This window comes from Alosa sapidissima, chromosome 23 (assembly GCF_018492685.1).
Source record: "Alosa sapidissima isolate fAloSap1 chromosome 23, fAloSap1.pri, whole genome shotgun sequence".
Classification (NCBI taxonomy): Eukaryota; Metazoa; Chordata; class Actinopteri; order Clupeiformes; family Clupeidae; genus Alosa; species Alosa sapidissima.
The window spans coordinates 4,089,111-4,104,147 of record NC_055979.1 but is presented as its reverse complement, the minus strand read 5'-3'; the positions used below and the strand labels follow the sequence as shown (position 1 = coordinate 4,104,147).

Sequence of the window (15,037 nt, the reverse complement as noted above, 5' to 3'; positions counted from 1 at the left end):
TGTGGTATATGAAAAACTTGCACACAGTGTAGTGTTTTTTTTTGTTTTTTTGCCTAAGTGTATTAAAGTATGGGACATTTTGCAGGAATTGATAGACACAGATAGTTAAAGCACTTATATCTGTACTGTTTAATTGCCTTATTTGTCAGATTTTATTTTTGGATGTTTGCTGTCCAATGGTGCACTTCAATTTGACTTAAGACTATATTTTGAGTGTGAGTGTGTGTATGAGTGTGTGTGTGTGCTCTTCCTTTATCAGTGTCTAATGACACCCACAGGGTTGGAGGATAAGTACACATACAATCACATGCATAAACCCACACAGCATGCAGTTATTGAGTGAACAAACACGTGTTAATTCACTGCTGCCCAACGAGGTACTCACAGCCTGCTGGCTTAAGTATAGTCTGAAAAGTTGGCGTTCATGCAACATGTGTGTGTGCACATTTGTGTCTCTTAAGTATACTAGTTTTGCTGTTACGGGCATGGCACACAAGCTCCATCATGGTGTTTGAAATTATATCTCTGAATGTTTGGAGGTTTAATTTTGTTCTCGGCACCATTCTAATTGTTTGCTCTAGTCAAAACTGTGATATCTACCTATTTAAAAAATGTGCTGCTAGTAATCTTATCTATAGAATAAAGCATGATGCATGGAAAAAGCGAAATTTCATTTTATTAAAGGGTGATAAAAAAAAACAAATTCCAGCAAGTAAACATACTTAGTATATGTGCTGCCTGAGAACAACAGCAGCTCTGACTAGACTAAACTTTTGGCAGTCATGATGAAATAAATTAGTGAGTGACTATTTTCCTCAAATGTATACATTTACTTTTAGCAATGCTTGATGTACTGCATATACATAATTATATTTATAGTCCGTCCTGCCTACAACTATCAGTCCGCATCTAAGGCCTGGTTTCCTGCCATCGGGTGCTGTTTGTTGCACTCTTCTGCACTCAGGCAGAGGGTGCTGGGAGCCCCACCATCTCTGGAGGTCTAGACCCCCTCTCCCTCCTGGACTACAGGCAAATAATACTATTTTTTCCATTAAATATTAATGCTCAAAACTTGCAAGATGTCAGGGTGTGATTTATCTTTTTCTTGGTCACATGATGGTTGACCTTGGATGTAAACTGGTCAGCTGCCTTTCAAAGCTCAGGTGAGGTTTTATTTCATTAGAATACTAAAACAGGGAGAATAGAACAGAGGGAGTTTCCAAATTATTACCTCTAAAATAGTTTTAAACTTTTAGTTTCTAATAGACGGCTGTTTGTGTTTCGCTCTTTTAGACCGATATGTGAACATACACACTTATAGACGGAACCTGCATCAACAATATGTGTGTTGGGTTTCATGTACGAGGAGTGTAACTTTGACATTCTTGGGTAGGAGGTTTTGTTTACTGTCCTCTTGAGAAGCATTCAGTTTGCAGTTCCTGTTGGCAGACACAGTTTTGTGGGACAGCGATGCTAGTGCCACAGTTTTGTGAAATGTTCTGAACATTTATGTTCATAGCTGAACATTTCTGTCTGATGGCTGAGTGACTACTTCTGGCCATGAAAAAAATAAAATAATAACGAGTAAGAGTATTTTCTTTTCCACGTGGGGATTGTGCACCCATGCTCCAATTCATGAGATTCAGTGGACACTGAACTGAACTCATGAGAGCTGATAGCAGGAAACCTGACATTTGGTGGATCGAGCTGCTGTTTAAATGGCAAACAAACATCAGCATTTGGGTTTTAAGATGGTTCCCTTACAATTCCCCCTCTGCACTTTGCCACTTTGGTGTAGTTGTGAATTAGTTTGTTAAAGTTTGATTTTGAGCAAGCCATGGAATAGTTTGTACCTAATTAGTTCTGTAGTGAATTTGCTACCCTGATCGTTTGTATGCATCTTACTGATTTTGGTGATTGATAACCTAATTATTACTTTTTAATTATTTTACTTATATTATTTTTTATAGTCACTGGAGGGCAGGGCATGTCATCCCTTGTTGAAAGTTTTGTGTTCCCTCACCTCTAGTAAATTGACAACTGACCCCCTCCCTGCCACCCCCCTCAAGCAGGCCAGGGGTCATATGTTGGCTTTGTGACCTTTAACCTCTGGCTTTTTATACTGAGGTTTCCCCGCATACTGGGGTCACCTAATAGCCAGCTGCCTCCCTCCCCAAGCGGTAGACCTTTACTGCTGTCAAACAGACTCTCTCACACTCAGTCAGTCTCTCTCTCTCTCTCTCTCTCACTCACACACACTGCAGCAGCAGCAGCACACTAGAGGGAAAGAAGTGTTGTTAAAAACTGTCCTTTGAGCTTTTGTAATCTAAATGGTGCCTCAAATAAATATACATATTTTTAATTATTATTAGGAGAGTCCAGAAAATGTGTCGGCTACCTTTTGTTTCTTGAGCTATACTCCTACATATTCACGGTTATAATCCACAGCTTGTCTTTACTGACCCATCTCACTCTTCTCAATTTCCAACACCAACAGACACATTGCCATGTTAAAGCTATAGTGTAGTTTGGTGTTAAATGCTTGTGACACATTATTATCTTTACCGATTGCTGAGAAATTACAGAAATTCTACACAGACACCTTTCAACCCTCCCAGCATTTCTCTTCTAATTTAGCTTCTTTCTGTTTCTCCACCAGTCTTCCTGCCACAGAAGAGAGGGACGGAGCTGAGCTTTCAAGCAGAAAATGATCTGGGTAAGATCAGGAATTTGTGGCAGTTGTGTATCAACCTACGTATTTCACTTAGTTTCATTTCTGTATGTGTGTAATGGTGGGAATTACTCAGTATAGTTATGTTATTACTACAGTGTCACTGTAGTTCAAACAGAACAATTAAATTCATATTTCATTCTAAAGCGATGCAGTGCCATTTTGTACTGTGTACTGGTACTGATGGTTCCACAGTAATTACTACACAATGCAGTGATATTATATGATCTTCTGTCCATTACATTTCCGAGTTATTATAACTTTGAAAAACAAAACAAAAGCCTAAGATGGGTGGATACAAGTCAAATTATAAGCCCCAAATTAATTATACACAGTTTATTTTCTGTGTCTTATCACCTGAAAAAAATGTTTAGAGTAAATTAGAATTTAGGAGGATATACATTTCTCTCTTCACTACATATTACACTTCAGAATACTAAGAATGAACACACACTTGTGCACACTTGTCACATGTAAGCATATAACAAAACAGAAAATTGGTCATTGACAGACACCTCTCCCCTCTTTTGTTCACCTCACTCTACACCTTATGTGATTTAAGACATTTGGTTTTGCCTCCAGTAAATGTCTTGACAGATGAGATGACTGGAAATCCATGTTATCTCACTGCCAGCTTTTAAAAGCTGCAATGAATATTAAGCATCAATATGCATCGTCTGTAATGATAACACAACTGTAGTTGCCAGTCAGTGTCTTGTTTAGTTCTATTTTTGATATTTCTCGACATCTGCTTTTTTTGGTATATTTATTTACTACCAAGTCACTCTGCCTGCCCTCCAGCCTGAGACTCCTCTGCAGCTGTTTATACAGAGTTGTGGAACCTGTTTGTGTTTCACCTGCCTGAAGCTAATTTCAGACAGCACAGCTCTATGAAGTTTTCATTATTTGTCTTCGTGGATGTAATGCTAAAGCAAATCCCCAGTAGTTTGAGGAGGCACCGACCTCCTGCTCCTTTAATTTGTCACAGTTAGACCTCGTGCTTGAAGAAGCTGCAACGAGTGCAAGAAAATAATACCTTCTTTTTTCGCTCAACTGAACTGAACCCTTTGACACCGAGCTCTGCTAATTAATGAATTGTATGTGGAGTATACTAACTCGCAGCTTAATGCAAGATGAATTTATAGAGATCTGATGGGAGGGGCCTTCTTCTACTCCCATGTCATTTTCTGGTAGTTTATGTTGAATAATCTAATAGAAGAATGGTGAGGAGATGTGATATGCGTTATTGTTTGTTAATGCATGTACTGCAGATTTGTGCTCTTTGAATGTTGATCTTTCAAGAATAGGAACGGCTACAACTGACCATTCTGAACCTGTGTTGGCAAACCTCGCACCAAGAGTCTTTGCATGTAGCATGTGTGACTTGGACAGTCTTGTCTTTTAGTTCAGACTGGGGCGGTGCTGTTTCTCAGAAGCTTTGTAGAAGCAGAGATCCAGTGTCTAGACTTTGAACACCGAACCTGTTTGCTGGTGTGAGGGGCGCTGTTTCTGGTCATGTTAAGTCGCTGTATGTGAACAGCTAGTTCCGGGCCGGAGCCGTGTCAGACTCAGCCACACAGAGGCATGTTGCGCACGCTGTGTGGTTGGCAGACGTGTAAAAACCCACCTGTGCTCTTGACAGGTAACTAGTTGTGGGTGTGTAATCTCACCCATCTCCTCACCCAACACGCCAGCGGTTCTAGTCACACTGGACCCATGACTCAGTCATCATCAGGTTGGACAGAGAGGTGAGGGGTGGACAGGGCCAGAGTTTTGGGTCTGACTGCTTCCTTCAGTAGAACAGTCACCTTTCTCCTCTAAACTTTATATTTGTCAAACTGTCCTCTGCCTGGTGGTTTTGATTGCCCCCATCAGATCAACTGTGTCATTGTCTTCTGTCATTTTGTGTCATGCTCTCTAATATTTGCATGAATCTACTTGTGTGCGGCCTACACGGGCTGTGGCTGTCTGTGACAAAAGTGCTGGGAGGTGTATGCTAAGTGGCCTAACTGAAGTACCTATTTAAAGGATCAGGCATGCAAGCCTATATATATATATTTTATATATATATATATATATATATATATTTTTATTTTTTTATTTTTTTTCTTATTAACTTTTCTTCGATTCTTCCAGAATGTAATCTGTATTTGTGCTGATATCTGTTCTTGTTCTCCCCCCCCCAGGATAATGAAGATAGTCAGTATGCATCCGTCAGTGCTGCGATCTCAATTGTGTGTGAGTGAGTGAGGTGTGCATCCGTCAGTGCTGCGATCTCAGAATGAAGTGTGTGAGAGTGTGTGGCCTGCGGTGCTGTAGCAGCACAGAATGGTTTGTGGGTTTTACGGGGGTGCAGGCCGTACTGTGCTGCGGCAGTAACGTCTGGAATAAGGTGTGTGTGTGTGTGCTAGTGTGGATGAGTGTGTGAGCTGTGTGCTCTTGTTTGTGTGCGTGTGCATATCGACCTGGAAGATGAACTTCTCTGTTTCAAGGCGTGTTTATTTGAGGCTGACTTCAGCATGCAAAGCAGGTGAGTGTCTGACCCGGAAAGAAAGAGTGCGTGTGCGCACGTGAGCAGGTGTCGTTTCATGTTCTCTTGAAAAATGATTAAACAGACCTATGTGTGGCTATCTAGGGAATGTTGCGTGTGTGTGTGCTGATTTTGGTGGCCCTGCTTTAGCAGCACGTAAATATTGGAGTTAATCGTGTTCTGAAGCCTCCAGTATTGATCGTGCTGCTGTAGTAAGGCTGTCCTCTCTCTTCAGACTTGCACTTAACTAAAGACTTGGTGCCTGCTGCACTGTGAAAACCACCACCTACATGGCTTCTGAGGTCCCCATAGTTCACACAACAATAAACTACATTTACTACATTTTCCTTTATCCAGATAACATGACCAGTAATATTTAGTGCTGTTCAGGAAATGGCATTAATGGACTTCAGATATTTTTAATAAAATTGTTTGGATGTTAATGTAATGCAAGTTTGTTGGCAAGGTTTTGTATTGTACCAATTAAAAATAAAACTTGAACTTATTTTATGCGAGTGTTGCACATTTTTCACTGTTCTTGTTCATTGTTAATACTAAAGAGTAACATTATATTTACATATTAAATTGAAACCACGTTCTTTGAATATGTATAAAGTGGACTAGTCGTTTAGGACTTGCCCGTCTAGAGCTTGGCTCATCTTAAATTTGCACTCTCCCTAAGAACAATGCTTCAACGCCATCTTCTGGGAAGTTTCAAATCGCCTGCAGTCCAAATTGTAATTCTATCCTAGCAAGACGAGTTCGGCCAGTTTTGTATTTCACTATTCCCTACAGCAAATTGTTTAGGTGTGTCGACTAGTTTACTTGAATTAACAAAAAAATGGAGAGACTTGCTCTTGAAAGAAATTTTGGAATTGCAGATTAAAATCCACTGAGGGTAATCGAAATTTAGCCTACTATGCCGTTATTTCCTTTTTGTATAACTTGCATCTTAAAGGGCGGCAATTCGGCTAAAACATTCATCAAAATGTGTTAGTTTGATCCTTTTAAAGATATTTCAACAAATTGGAGGCCTTGCAGCGGTTCTTTAGGTCATAGGCCCTAACTGCATTTGTAAAAGGCATGGATATTTAATTCAATTAAGTGTATTTCCCCTATTTATTATTTTCTTTTTGAACTTCAAATGCAGTGGAATGAAATTGAATTTTCTGATGACTGCTTTCACTCCCAAAGGTGAGATATATCCACATCATCACTAGGCGAAGTCGCTTAAACGGTGATGTCAACATGCACATTCGAGGCTTTTTTTTTTTTTTTTTTTTTAAATTGATGGCCGTTTGAGTAGTTCAGCATTTCGTCTAGTCTTAACGGAGTTCTCTGCCTTTAAAAAAAAAAAAAAAAAAAAAAGCCTGGACCTCTACCGCCTGCCACAAACGGCCCAGTGTAAGTTTTTTGATCATTCATATAAGACTGCTGATTCATGTTTCTGCATAAATTGTAGTTTTGCCCCATACAATTAAGTAATTAGTAGAGGTAGAGAAAATGTTTTCTAGCCATGCCATCCGTATTTTGAGAATGTCGCGCGCGCGCGCGGGCACACACACTGCACCTTCACACACCCCTAGAAAATACTCCTTTAGAAATATTCAATAAAAGCAAATCTCAAATAGGTCACTGCGAGATGCAAGCACACGATAATTACCAAGTTCACATGCAGCCAATATGTGCCTCAGACACTCCTGGTGGACAAGACATTCTGTTGGATTTGCGAATACACTACTGATGTCCCCAAGCTTGTCGCTGAGTCGAGTGTTTATAAGCTATAGGATATTAACTTGACGCGCAAGAGTGCACACTCGATACAATGCTATTACACTCTTTCCTAGCAGATCAGGTTATACATTTTTGTTGTTGCAAGTATAGGCTCTGACTTTATTGGCGATAACGGTCCAAGCATCACCGAGGCGCTACAATATAACTTTGGGAGTCACAGTCAAAACTATTTTGAATACAATCAAGGCAAAACTTAAAATCGGGGTAACCAAGCTTACCAAAACCCGTCGATTTGCGCCGAAAAGCTGGAAGATAACGATGCGATGCAAAATAAATGGAGTGAAAGTGTCTCCATACAAGCACCTTGTAATTGGACCAAAAACCGCGCGCGCAAGCGACTGACGCGCACAGTTAAGTGCGGTCGTGGCTCTTGTTGCTGTGCAGATTTCACAATCATCCATTGGAGATATCATTATGAAACAACACAGTCTTATATTTGATGAAAATACGCAGTCTAATCTTCCAAGTAAGAATGGAAGGGGGCTCTTAATATACTATTTAAAACAGAAACAATGACCCTGTTCACTAACTTCACCCGCAAGATTTCGTTTTTCTCTTGGTCACAGAAGATGTAGAGGGTCCCTTAAGCGGTATGACAGGAAGCGCTGTTGCCATGTGAAAGAAGACAGTTTCCAAAATTGACCGCCACAGTCTCAACCGCCACAGCAACCAATGCGCACAGAATACCAGGCTTTAATACATAGTGTTTTTACTCTGGCTTTTCATTGAAGTTATGGTAAACTGATGCACATACGCTACATCCCACAATCCAAATCATCAATCGGCATGTTGAAAGGACTGGGGCACGGAGCTGGATGTTGAAAGTGTATGTCTTCTAGTCTTGCACAGCCCTCGTCTGCAAAAAAGATAAATAGCCAACCAGTGTAACACAGCAGTGCCTGACATCGATGCTGCATAACGGCAGATGCATCCATAAATCTAGCCTCGGTGTCCATTACTGAACTTTTGCGTAGCAGATAGGCTACCTCTGAATGTTTACTTATATTGATTAAGACTGATGGTCAACTATTAACCCGTCATAGGCTTTTGTTGTCTTCAGGCATGCTTTTGCCTAAAACAAGGGAGTAAAACCCACACTGGCCCCAAGAGGCCTAATTTTGACCATCACCCTGACCTTGACCTCTAACCTTTTGAAACTCAAAAATAAAGTGGCAAACGCAGCTACTTGTCAGCCAGCGGACGCCACCAGCATTTCTAAGTGTGTAGGCCATACATAGGCCTGTATTGATGTCTGATGTAAGCAAATTGTACAGCATTTTATGAGGTCAACACACCTTTTTAATTTAAAGTGTGCTTAGTAAACATGGGTCATTTATGGCCAGTGGCAGGACTATTGTCAATGTAGCCATGCAGGCCATCTAGTCATCCTGGATTTATAGTTTAGGGCTACTGTGAAAAAAGCTGTAGGTGATTTCTCAGGCATATTGAGAAGCCGATCCCCCGTAGGCCTACTCCAGTGGCATTAGCGGGCTAACACACATTAGTTCTTCATGGGGAAATGTGACGATTAAGTTATTTTATAGGCCTGTGTTTCGAAACTGGTACCAAAATTCGGAGGGTTATGGAGTGCTAAGAACATTAGGGAATAGAGCGAAAGGATTAAAATATTCAGGCCTCAGATATTCTGTTGTTTTGAAACAACCACAGAATCTTTTACATGGTTCAATTTAAATATTCACGTAACCTTCATTTTGGATTTATTTAGGGCCCTCTGCTACTGGGCTGCATATTATAATTTTGGAGTAGCCTAGGCCTAAAATCTGCACCACTTGACGTGGTTTTAACGCGCATTTTGACCATTCGAATTAGAAATCCTTACAAGAAACTCTTGAAATGCGTATTCAATCTTCTATTGTACATGAACATTCGATACGCTTGAAGGGTTTAACTTTCAATTCACATATAGACCTACCAAATGCATTTGGTGTATTTAAATAAGCTACGGGTTTCCGTAAATACTGGCTTGATGATCTTGCGTTTTGATCCTACAGCTGTTTTTTTTTTACCTTTCCCTTGATTTAATTAGGCGAATGTCCATTTTTAACACATTGTATGGAAACGCACGCAGGTGCGCATTTCTTGGGCCGAACTTTCATGAATGCGCATAATTAGGGCAGCCGTGGCCTACTGGTTAGCACTTCAGACTTGTAACCGGAGGGTTGCCAGTTCGAACCCCGACCAGTAGGTGCGGCTGAAGTGCCCTTGAGCAAGGCACCTAACCCCTCACTGCTCCCCGAGCGCCGCTGTTGTTGCAGGCAGCTCACTGCGCAGGGATTAGTGTGTGCTTCACCTCACTGTGTGTTCACTGTGTGCTGAGTGTGTTTCCCTAATTCACGGATTGGGATAAATGCAGAGACCAAATTTCCCTCACGGGATCAAAAGAATATATATACTTAAACTTCATTATGCGACTGAGCTGAAACCATAGACAGTAAAAGAAAGGCTGAACAAATTCCGGTAGGTGGCGCCAATGGGCGTTTTTCATATCCTTTATTTTACTGATCCCTTCCCTTCCTCCAAGCTGGAAGTCCCTTGATGATGTCATATCCTGACTGTGTTGTGGAGCTGTGTCACAGGAGAAACGCTGACAATGTAACCTTATACGAGTAACTAGAAGCTTGGTCCAGTTGATAGTCTGGTCTGGTGATATTTCTGGTATTGAGTAGGCAAGTTCTAATAAAGTTAACATGACGTCTGCGTTCTCCTGTTGTATGGGATGGTGTGGGGATTCGGGTTCTGGCCACGTAACCCTGAAGGAGATGCCAACTGTCCAGTTGGACACCCATCACATGGGTAAGACTCTTAAGCTGCCCTGATAGTTGTATGCTTCTGTTTACTGACTTGTCTGAACATGAAACGTGGCTAAGATCTGTCATTGATAGGGTAATTTTGGACTGGTCTATAGAAAGAGATAACGAGAGACATCAGTCAGTGTATTGTTGTAACCTTCAGCATTTATTTTTAATTCCTTTATTTATAACCATAAATAAAAAAAACTGTCCTTTGTTATCGATGTTAACTGCTCCGCTAGCTGTGCCGTATAGCTGCGCTATAATGAGCACAAGAATACGCTGAGAATCACTCTAAACTACACTTTGCTTGATGCTAAAGGCACAGATGTTGTCATCGTTAAAAGTGGAAGGAGGATATGTGGCACTGGTGGTTGTCTGGCCAACGCACCTCTCCATCAAAATAAGAGTTATTTCGAGTTAAAAATTCAATCCTCAGGTAAGTAAGTACTCATGACTCCCCAGTATTATGCATCTCCCTCACAAAAAATGCCTACATTTAATGGTATTACAATCCTCCTCTTTGAGGGCCCTGACCTACACATAATTGTCTACTGCTGGTCATCTGATTGAAATCAAATCAGTGTGACTAGAAATGTTCCAGATGTTGTGTTCAGTTAACCAAATGTGCCACTGACCAACGAATGTTATGTAGAGCGGCTGGAGCCACAAGAAGGGTTAAGAGCCATATGGACCTGAAGGACTGGTTGAGTGTCCGGCTAAACCTGTTTTAGGATTTTTTTTGTGTAAAAAAACAAAACAAAAATTCCTGCATATTAGGAATTGGTGACTGTGGCAGGCCTCAGCATCCATACACAGTACACTCTTACCACACAGTAGATCTAATACTGCATTCCAGAAATCTCAGAAGTTGGATATTTCCAACTCAAGAGAAACTCAAAGTCAGACTTCCTACCTGTACATTTGGGGCAAACCCATCTATCCAAACTGAAGTTGGATAGATGTCCAAGTAGTCTGAAATGCAGCACATATATATATATATATATATATATATATATATATAATATATATAATATATATAAATCAGTCCCAAAGGCAACCCTTAAAACTAAAGGTTATAGAGCTTTCTATAGATCTCCCTATAGAAATTAAGTCCTGTTCCACCATCAGTAGTTTTAAATCAAATTTAAAGACCCATCTATTTTCTTTGGCCTATAATGTCTCCTCTTGTTTGGTTGTTTATTTTTATTTTATTTTTTATTTAATCTTATTTCTATTTCTTTTCTGCATTATATTAACTGGCATCTAACTTTACTGTACATCTTTCTCTAGGCCTATAGTAGTAGTAGTTTCAGTAACCATATGTTTATTTTTTATCTACAATCATAATCTGTTTATTATTATTATTATTATTATTATTATTTTGTATTTTCATTTATTTATTTTTATTTTTTGTCATTTATGTCTTTATTTTTTGTTTTTATAACTGTTTATTTTATTTCTGAGCACCTTGGGTCAATAACATTGCGTTTAAGTGTGCTATATAAATAAATATGACTTGACTTGACTTGACAAATGACAGGGTTTACTATCTGTTTTCTGCCATCAGTTGTTGATGTATGCTGCTACTGACCTTATGTGCTGTAACTGTTTTCACATAAATGATGAGAAGAATATATAAAGGTGCTGTGTATTCATAGGGGTGTGGGGCGTTGGAGTTGCGACTCAGAAAGCAAATTTAAACCAAGTGCCCATGGGAAGGGATGCCCACAGTCTGGTCCTCCGACATGATGGCACTATATACCACAATAATGAGGAGAAAAACAGACTGCCTGCAAACAGTCTGCCACAGGAAGGAGATATAGTGGTGAGTATGTGTGTTTGAGAGGAAATATGCTATGTGTTTGAATTTGTATATTTGTGTGTGCGATGGATGGCAGCTAGCTGGATGAGACTAGTGAAAGTTTGTATATTCTGTTAACAAGCTATGAAGAGTTGAACTGTAAATGTTAAGTGACGTGGTTGACATCTTGGTTGGAAAGCATGTTAGTTTACTACATTCATGACCCATGCTGTTAATATGCCATCGCTAAATAAGAAAAGTCATTTGATAGCCCATTTGTCTTTATTGTGAGTTGCCATAACCTCTGGGTCTGTTTCAGGGCATCACATATGATCACGTGGAAATGAACATTTATCTGAATGGCAAGAATATGAACTGCCCTGCCTCTGGGATACGAGGGACCGTCTACCCTTTTGTCTTTGGTGAGCTAACTGATACAGTTTATGTTAACATAAACTACTGACTACTGACTGTTTAGTGTATATTACGGATATGTGTATATGGGAAAGGAATCATGGCTTATTTACAGGTGAGCTCTGTAGCCTAAACATGAATGTGTTTTCATTCACATCACCACTAGGAGGCAGGGTACAGTTCAACAGAGATGTTAAAGCAACACCAAAGAACTTTCCCTCTGTCGCATGCACGCTATTTGTTTATCCAGTACTGGCTTTGCAAATAACAATGTCCACAGACAAGGTAGAATATGTTGCATGATTTATGAAAGTATGATGTATTGCGACATCAAACGCAAGTCAAATTTGTAGTTTCTTATGTCTCATTCCATCGAACTACAGATCCGCTACCCGATCTGGCAAACTTGCATAGTGCGGTTATAGCCGATAGAGGGCTGCGAAGCGATTGCAGAAGTGCAGTTCACCCTGTTACAAGTTGATGAACCACTGAAACGATTTTGGAAACTAGGTACAACAAACTCTTTGGTGTTGCTTTAATAAATAGGTTATGATGAACAGGTAACTTGCATTCAAATGTCATCCAAATGCTAAATGTTGTCTACAGCACATTTAATGAAATTAAAGTCACGTCACTGCAGTTTTCTCAAATAAATGTTAATAAAAGCTTACAGGCTAAGCTTCTCATGATAAGTAAAAGGTAAAAGGATGTATATTAATGGTTACATGTTGTTACACAATTTACAATAGAGAAATCATCATGAGCATGATTTTCCACATTTAGTTAAACTTACCTTGGATTGTAATTTGACTAATATTTTATTTATACATATACAGAACTTATAATTTAGTTTATATGTTGATGTGTAGTTAGTTCAAATGGGTTTTGAAACACTTTACAAGTTTATGCTTCTAAACAGATAAGCTGTATCCTTTTTCCTCCTGAATTCCATCAGCCAATCATGACCATGTAGTCCTATATTTGCCTCTTTGAATTCCAGTCATTCTCTCCTTTTTTCCTCAGTGGATGACAGTGCAATCCTTGACTGCCAGTTCAGTGACTTCTATCACACTCCTCCAACTGGCTTCCAGAAGATTTTGTTTGAGCAGCAGATTTTCTAAGTGTTCCATGTGCATTGTGTGAGATTCCAGACCTTTAGTCAAACATTCTAGATTACTCCGCTTCAACCCTCTCTGATCAAGTGTTACGTCATTCATCTGGGAAGGTTGGGATTCCAGGATATAAAAGCCATGTGTTCCAATGTTGCTTAATCCAATCACAAATTTCCACCACAGGATCACTCTAACAGCAAATATTTTGTTCTTTCTTTCAACACTGGAGCTACTGTGATTTTAAGACAACCTTCACAGTATAAGTGTTGCAAAAGGCTGTCTGTTTCCCAAAGACACACACACACACACACAACGGTCTGTCTCTCCCCAATGAATGTGTGTGGCACAGTGTTGTTTTGTTTTGAGACAGCATGATGTGTTGCAGTTGTTATGCTCATGATGCCTCATGTGTGACGGGACTTGCAGTATTAGCTGCTGATGTCATCATCTGTGACGATGCTTACGACTGGTGTAGTCAAGCATTCTCCCTGGGTTCTGACACCTACTGTCAAGGGTGATTAGAATGGTGGAAATTGAAGAGATTATTTGGCCAACAAATGTTAACTTTAAGAGGCAATCATTGGTGAACAAAATAATTTAACTTAATTGGACCATCTTTTTGCAATGTTTGACACACTGCTTTTGAACAGACAATATATGTTGGATTTGAAGCTGTTAGTGTTAAGATGTTAATTTGTTATAACTGATGGTCGCTATTCAGCACATAAAGGAATAATCTTGGATCATGTTCATTAATCTTTTAAGGTTAATCTTTCAATACAGTATTCTATGCTTTATTGGCTCAATTGTAAGCCATGTCTGTGTGTTTAGATCATACAGAGGTGTTAAACATGTGCTTTCTGGCACAAATATTTGACTGTATTTCTTGATAATGTTTGGTATGTAATCAACACTAAATATTTATGTATTGTATTGTTACCGTATATTTTCTTGGCTTAATAAACTGTAAAGACTACATTTTGGTTGGTCTTGGATATGGAGAGATGAAAATATTGTCACTCTTTCCTCACAAAAGGACATATAGCAACACTCTTGTATCATACACGTTGCTCTAAATCAGTGTTTCTCAAAGTGTGGTCCGGGGACCACTGGTGGTCCTCAAGATATCCCAAGTGGTCCGCGAGCAGACGTGGAAAAAAATAATATAGATGAGTTGTTTGCAATATTGAACCAACTCAGTATGTAAATCTAAACAGTTCTGCAACACTGCCTATGTAAGCTATGTCCATTTAAATCATATGAATCTTCTGACACAATAAGCAATGTGCAAAGACAATAAGCAAGGTGGTTCAGTGAGTAGGCTTATTGTGTCTATTAGCTAGGTGGTCCGTGAGGTTTTTTTTACTGGTTAAGTGGTCCTTGGTCTGAGAAAGTTTGAGAAACACTGCTCTAAATTAAAGGCTTGGATTAGTCTGTCATAAACTGAATGCACCATTCTGCCTACCTGCCTAGTTTTGTAATTTTCTGTTTAAAGGGGACAGGCTACCTGAGATCAGTTATATTTTAAATACCCTGCGATCATAAGAATGTAGGTCAAGATTACATACCAAAGCTTTTATAGAACTACAGACTGCAAAAGTTTCCAAAAGGACCAAAAAGGCTATAATGAAAATGACAAAATGCTGCCGTTAAACCATTAGCCTACTCTATGGATTATATGACGAAAATATGTGGGGTTGGGGACCTTAAATTCTCTATCCCGGTTTCTGTGGCAGTAGTTTTTTTGGAGCTGTGTCCTTTGGCGCAACAACAATACGGAAACAACACGTTGAGTTTTTAAGTGTATGATGTCTCTGTATGGGTGGGTCAGTTGGTGAATCA

General features: G+C 39.6%; 1 protein-coding gene across 1 annotated transcript; it reads left to right on the top strand.

The window, feature by feature from the left end:
• Positions 1 to 9,574: 9,574 nt before the first annotated feature.
• Positions 9,575 to 14,171, top strand: spryd7a (SPRY domain containing 7a). The gene is made up of 5 exons (XM_042081611.1): positions 9,575 to 9,869; positions 10,188 to 10,304; positions 11,527 to 11,693; positions 11,989 to 12,091; positions 13,107 to 14,171. Exons 1-5 carry the CDS (start codon positions 9,764 to 9,766, stop codon positions 13,202 to 13,204), a joined length of 591 nt encoding a protein of 196 aa, XP_041937545.1. The 5' UTR covers positions 9,575 to 9,763; the 3' UTR covers positions 13,205 to 14,171.
• Positions 14,172 to 15,037: the final 866 nt, after the last annotated feature.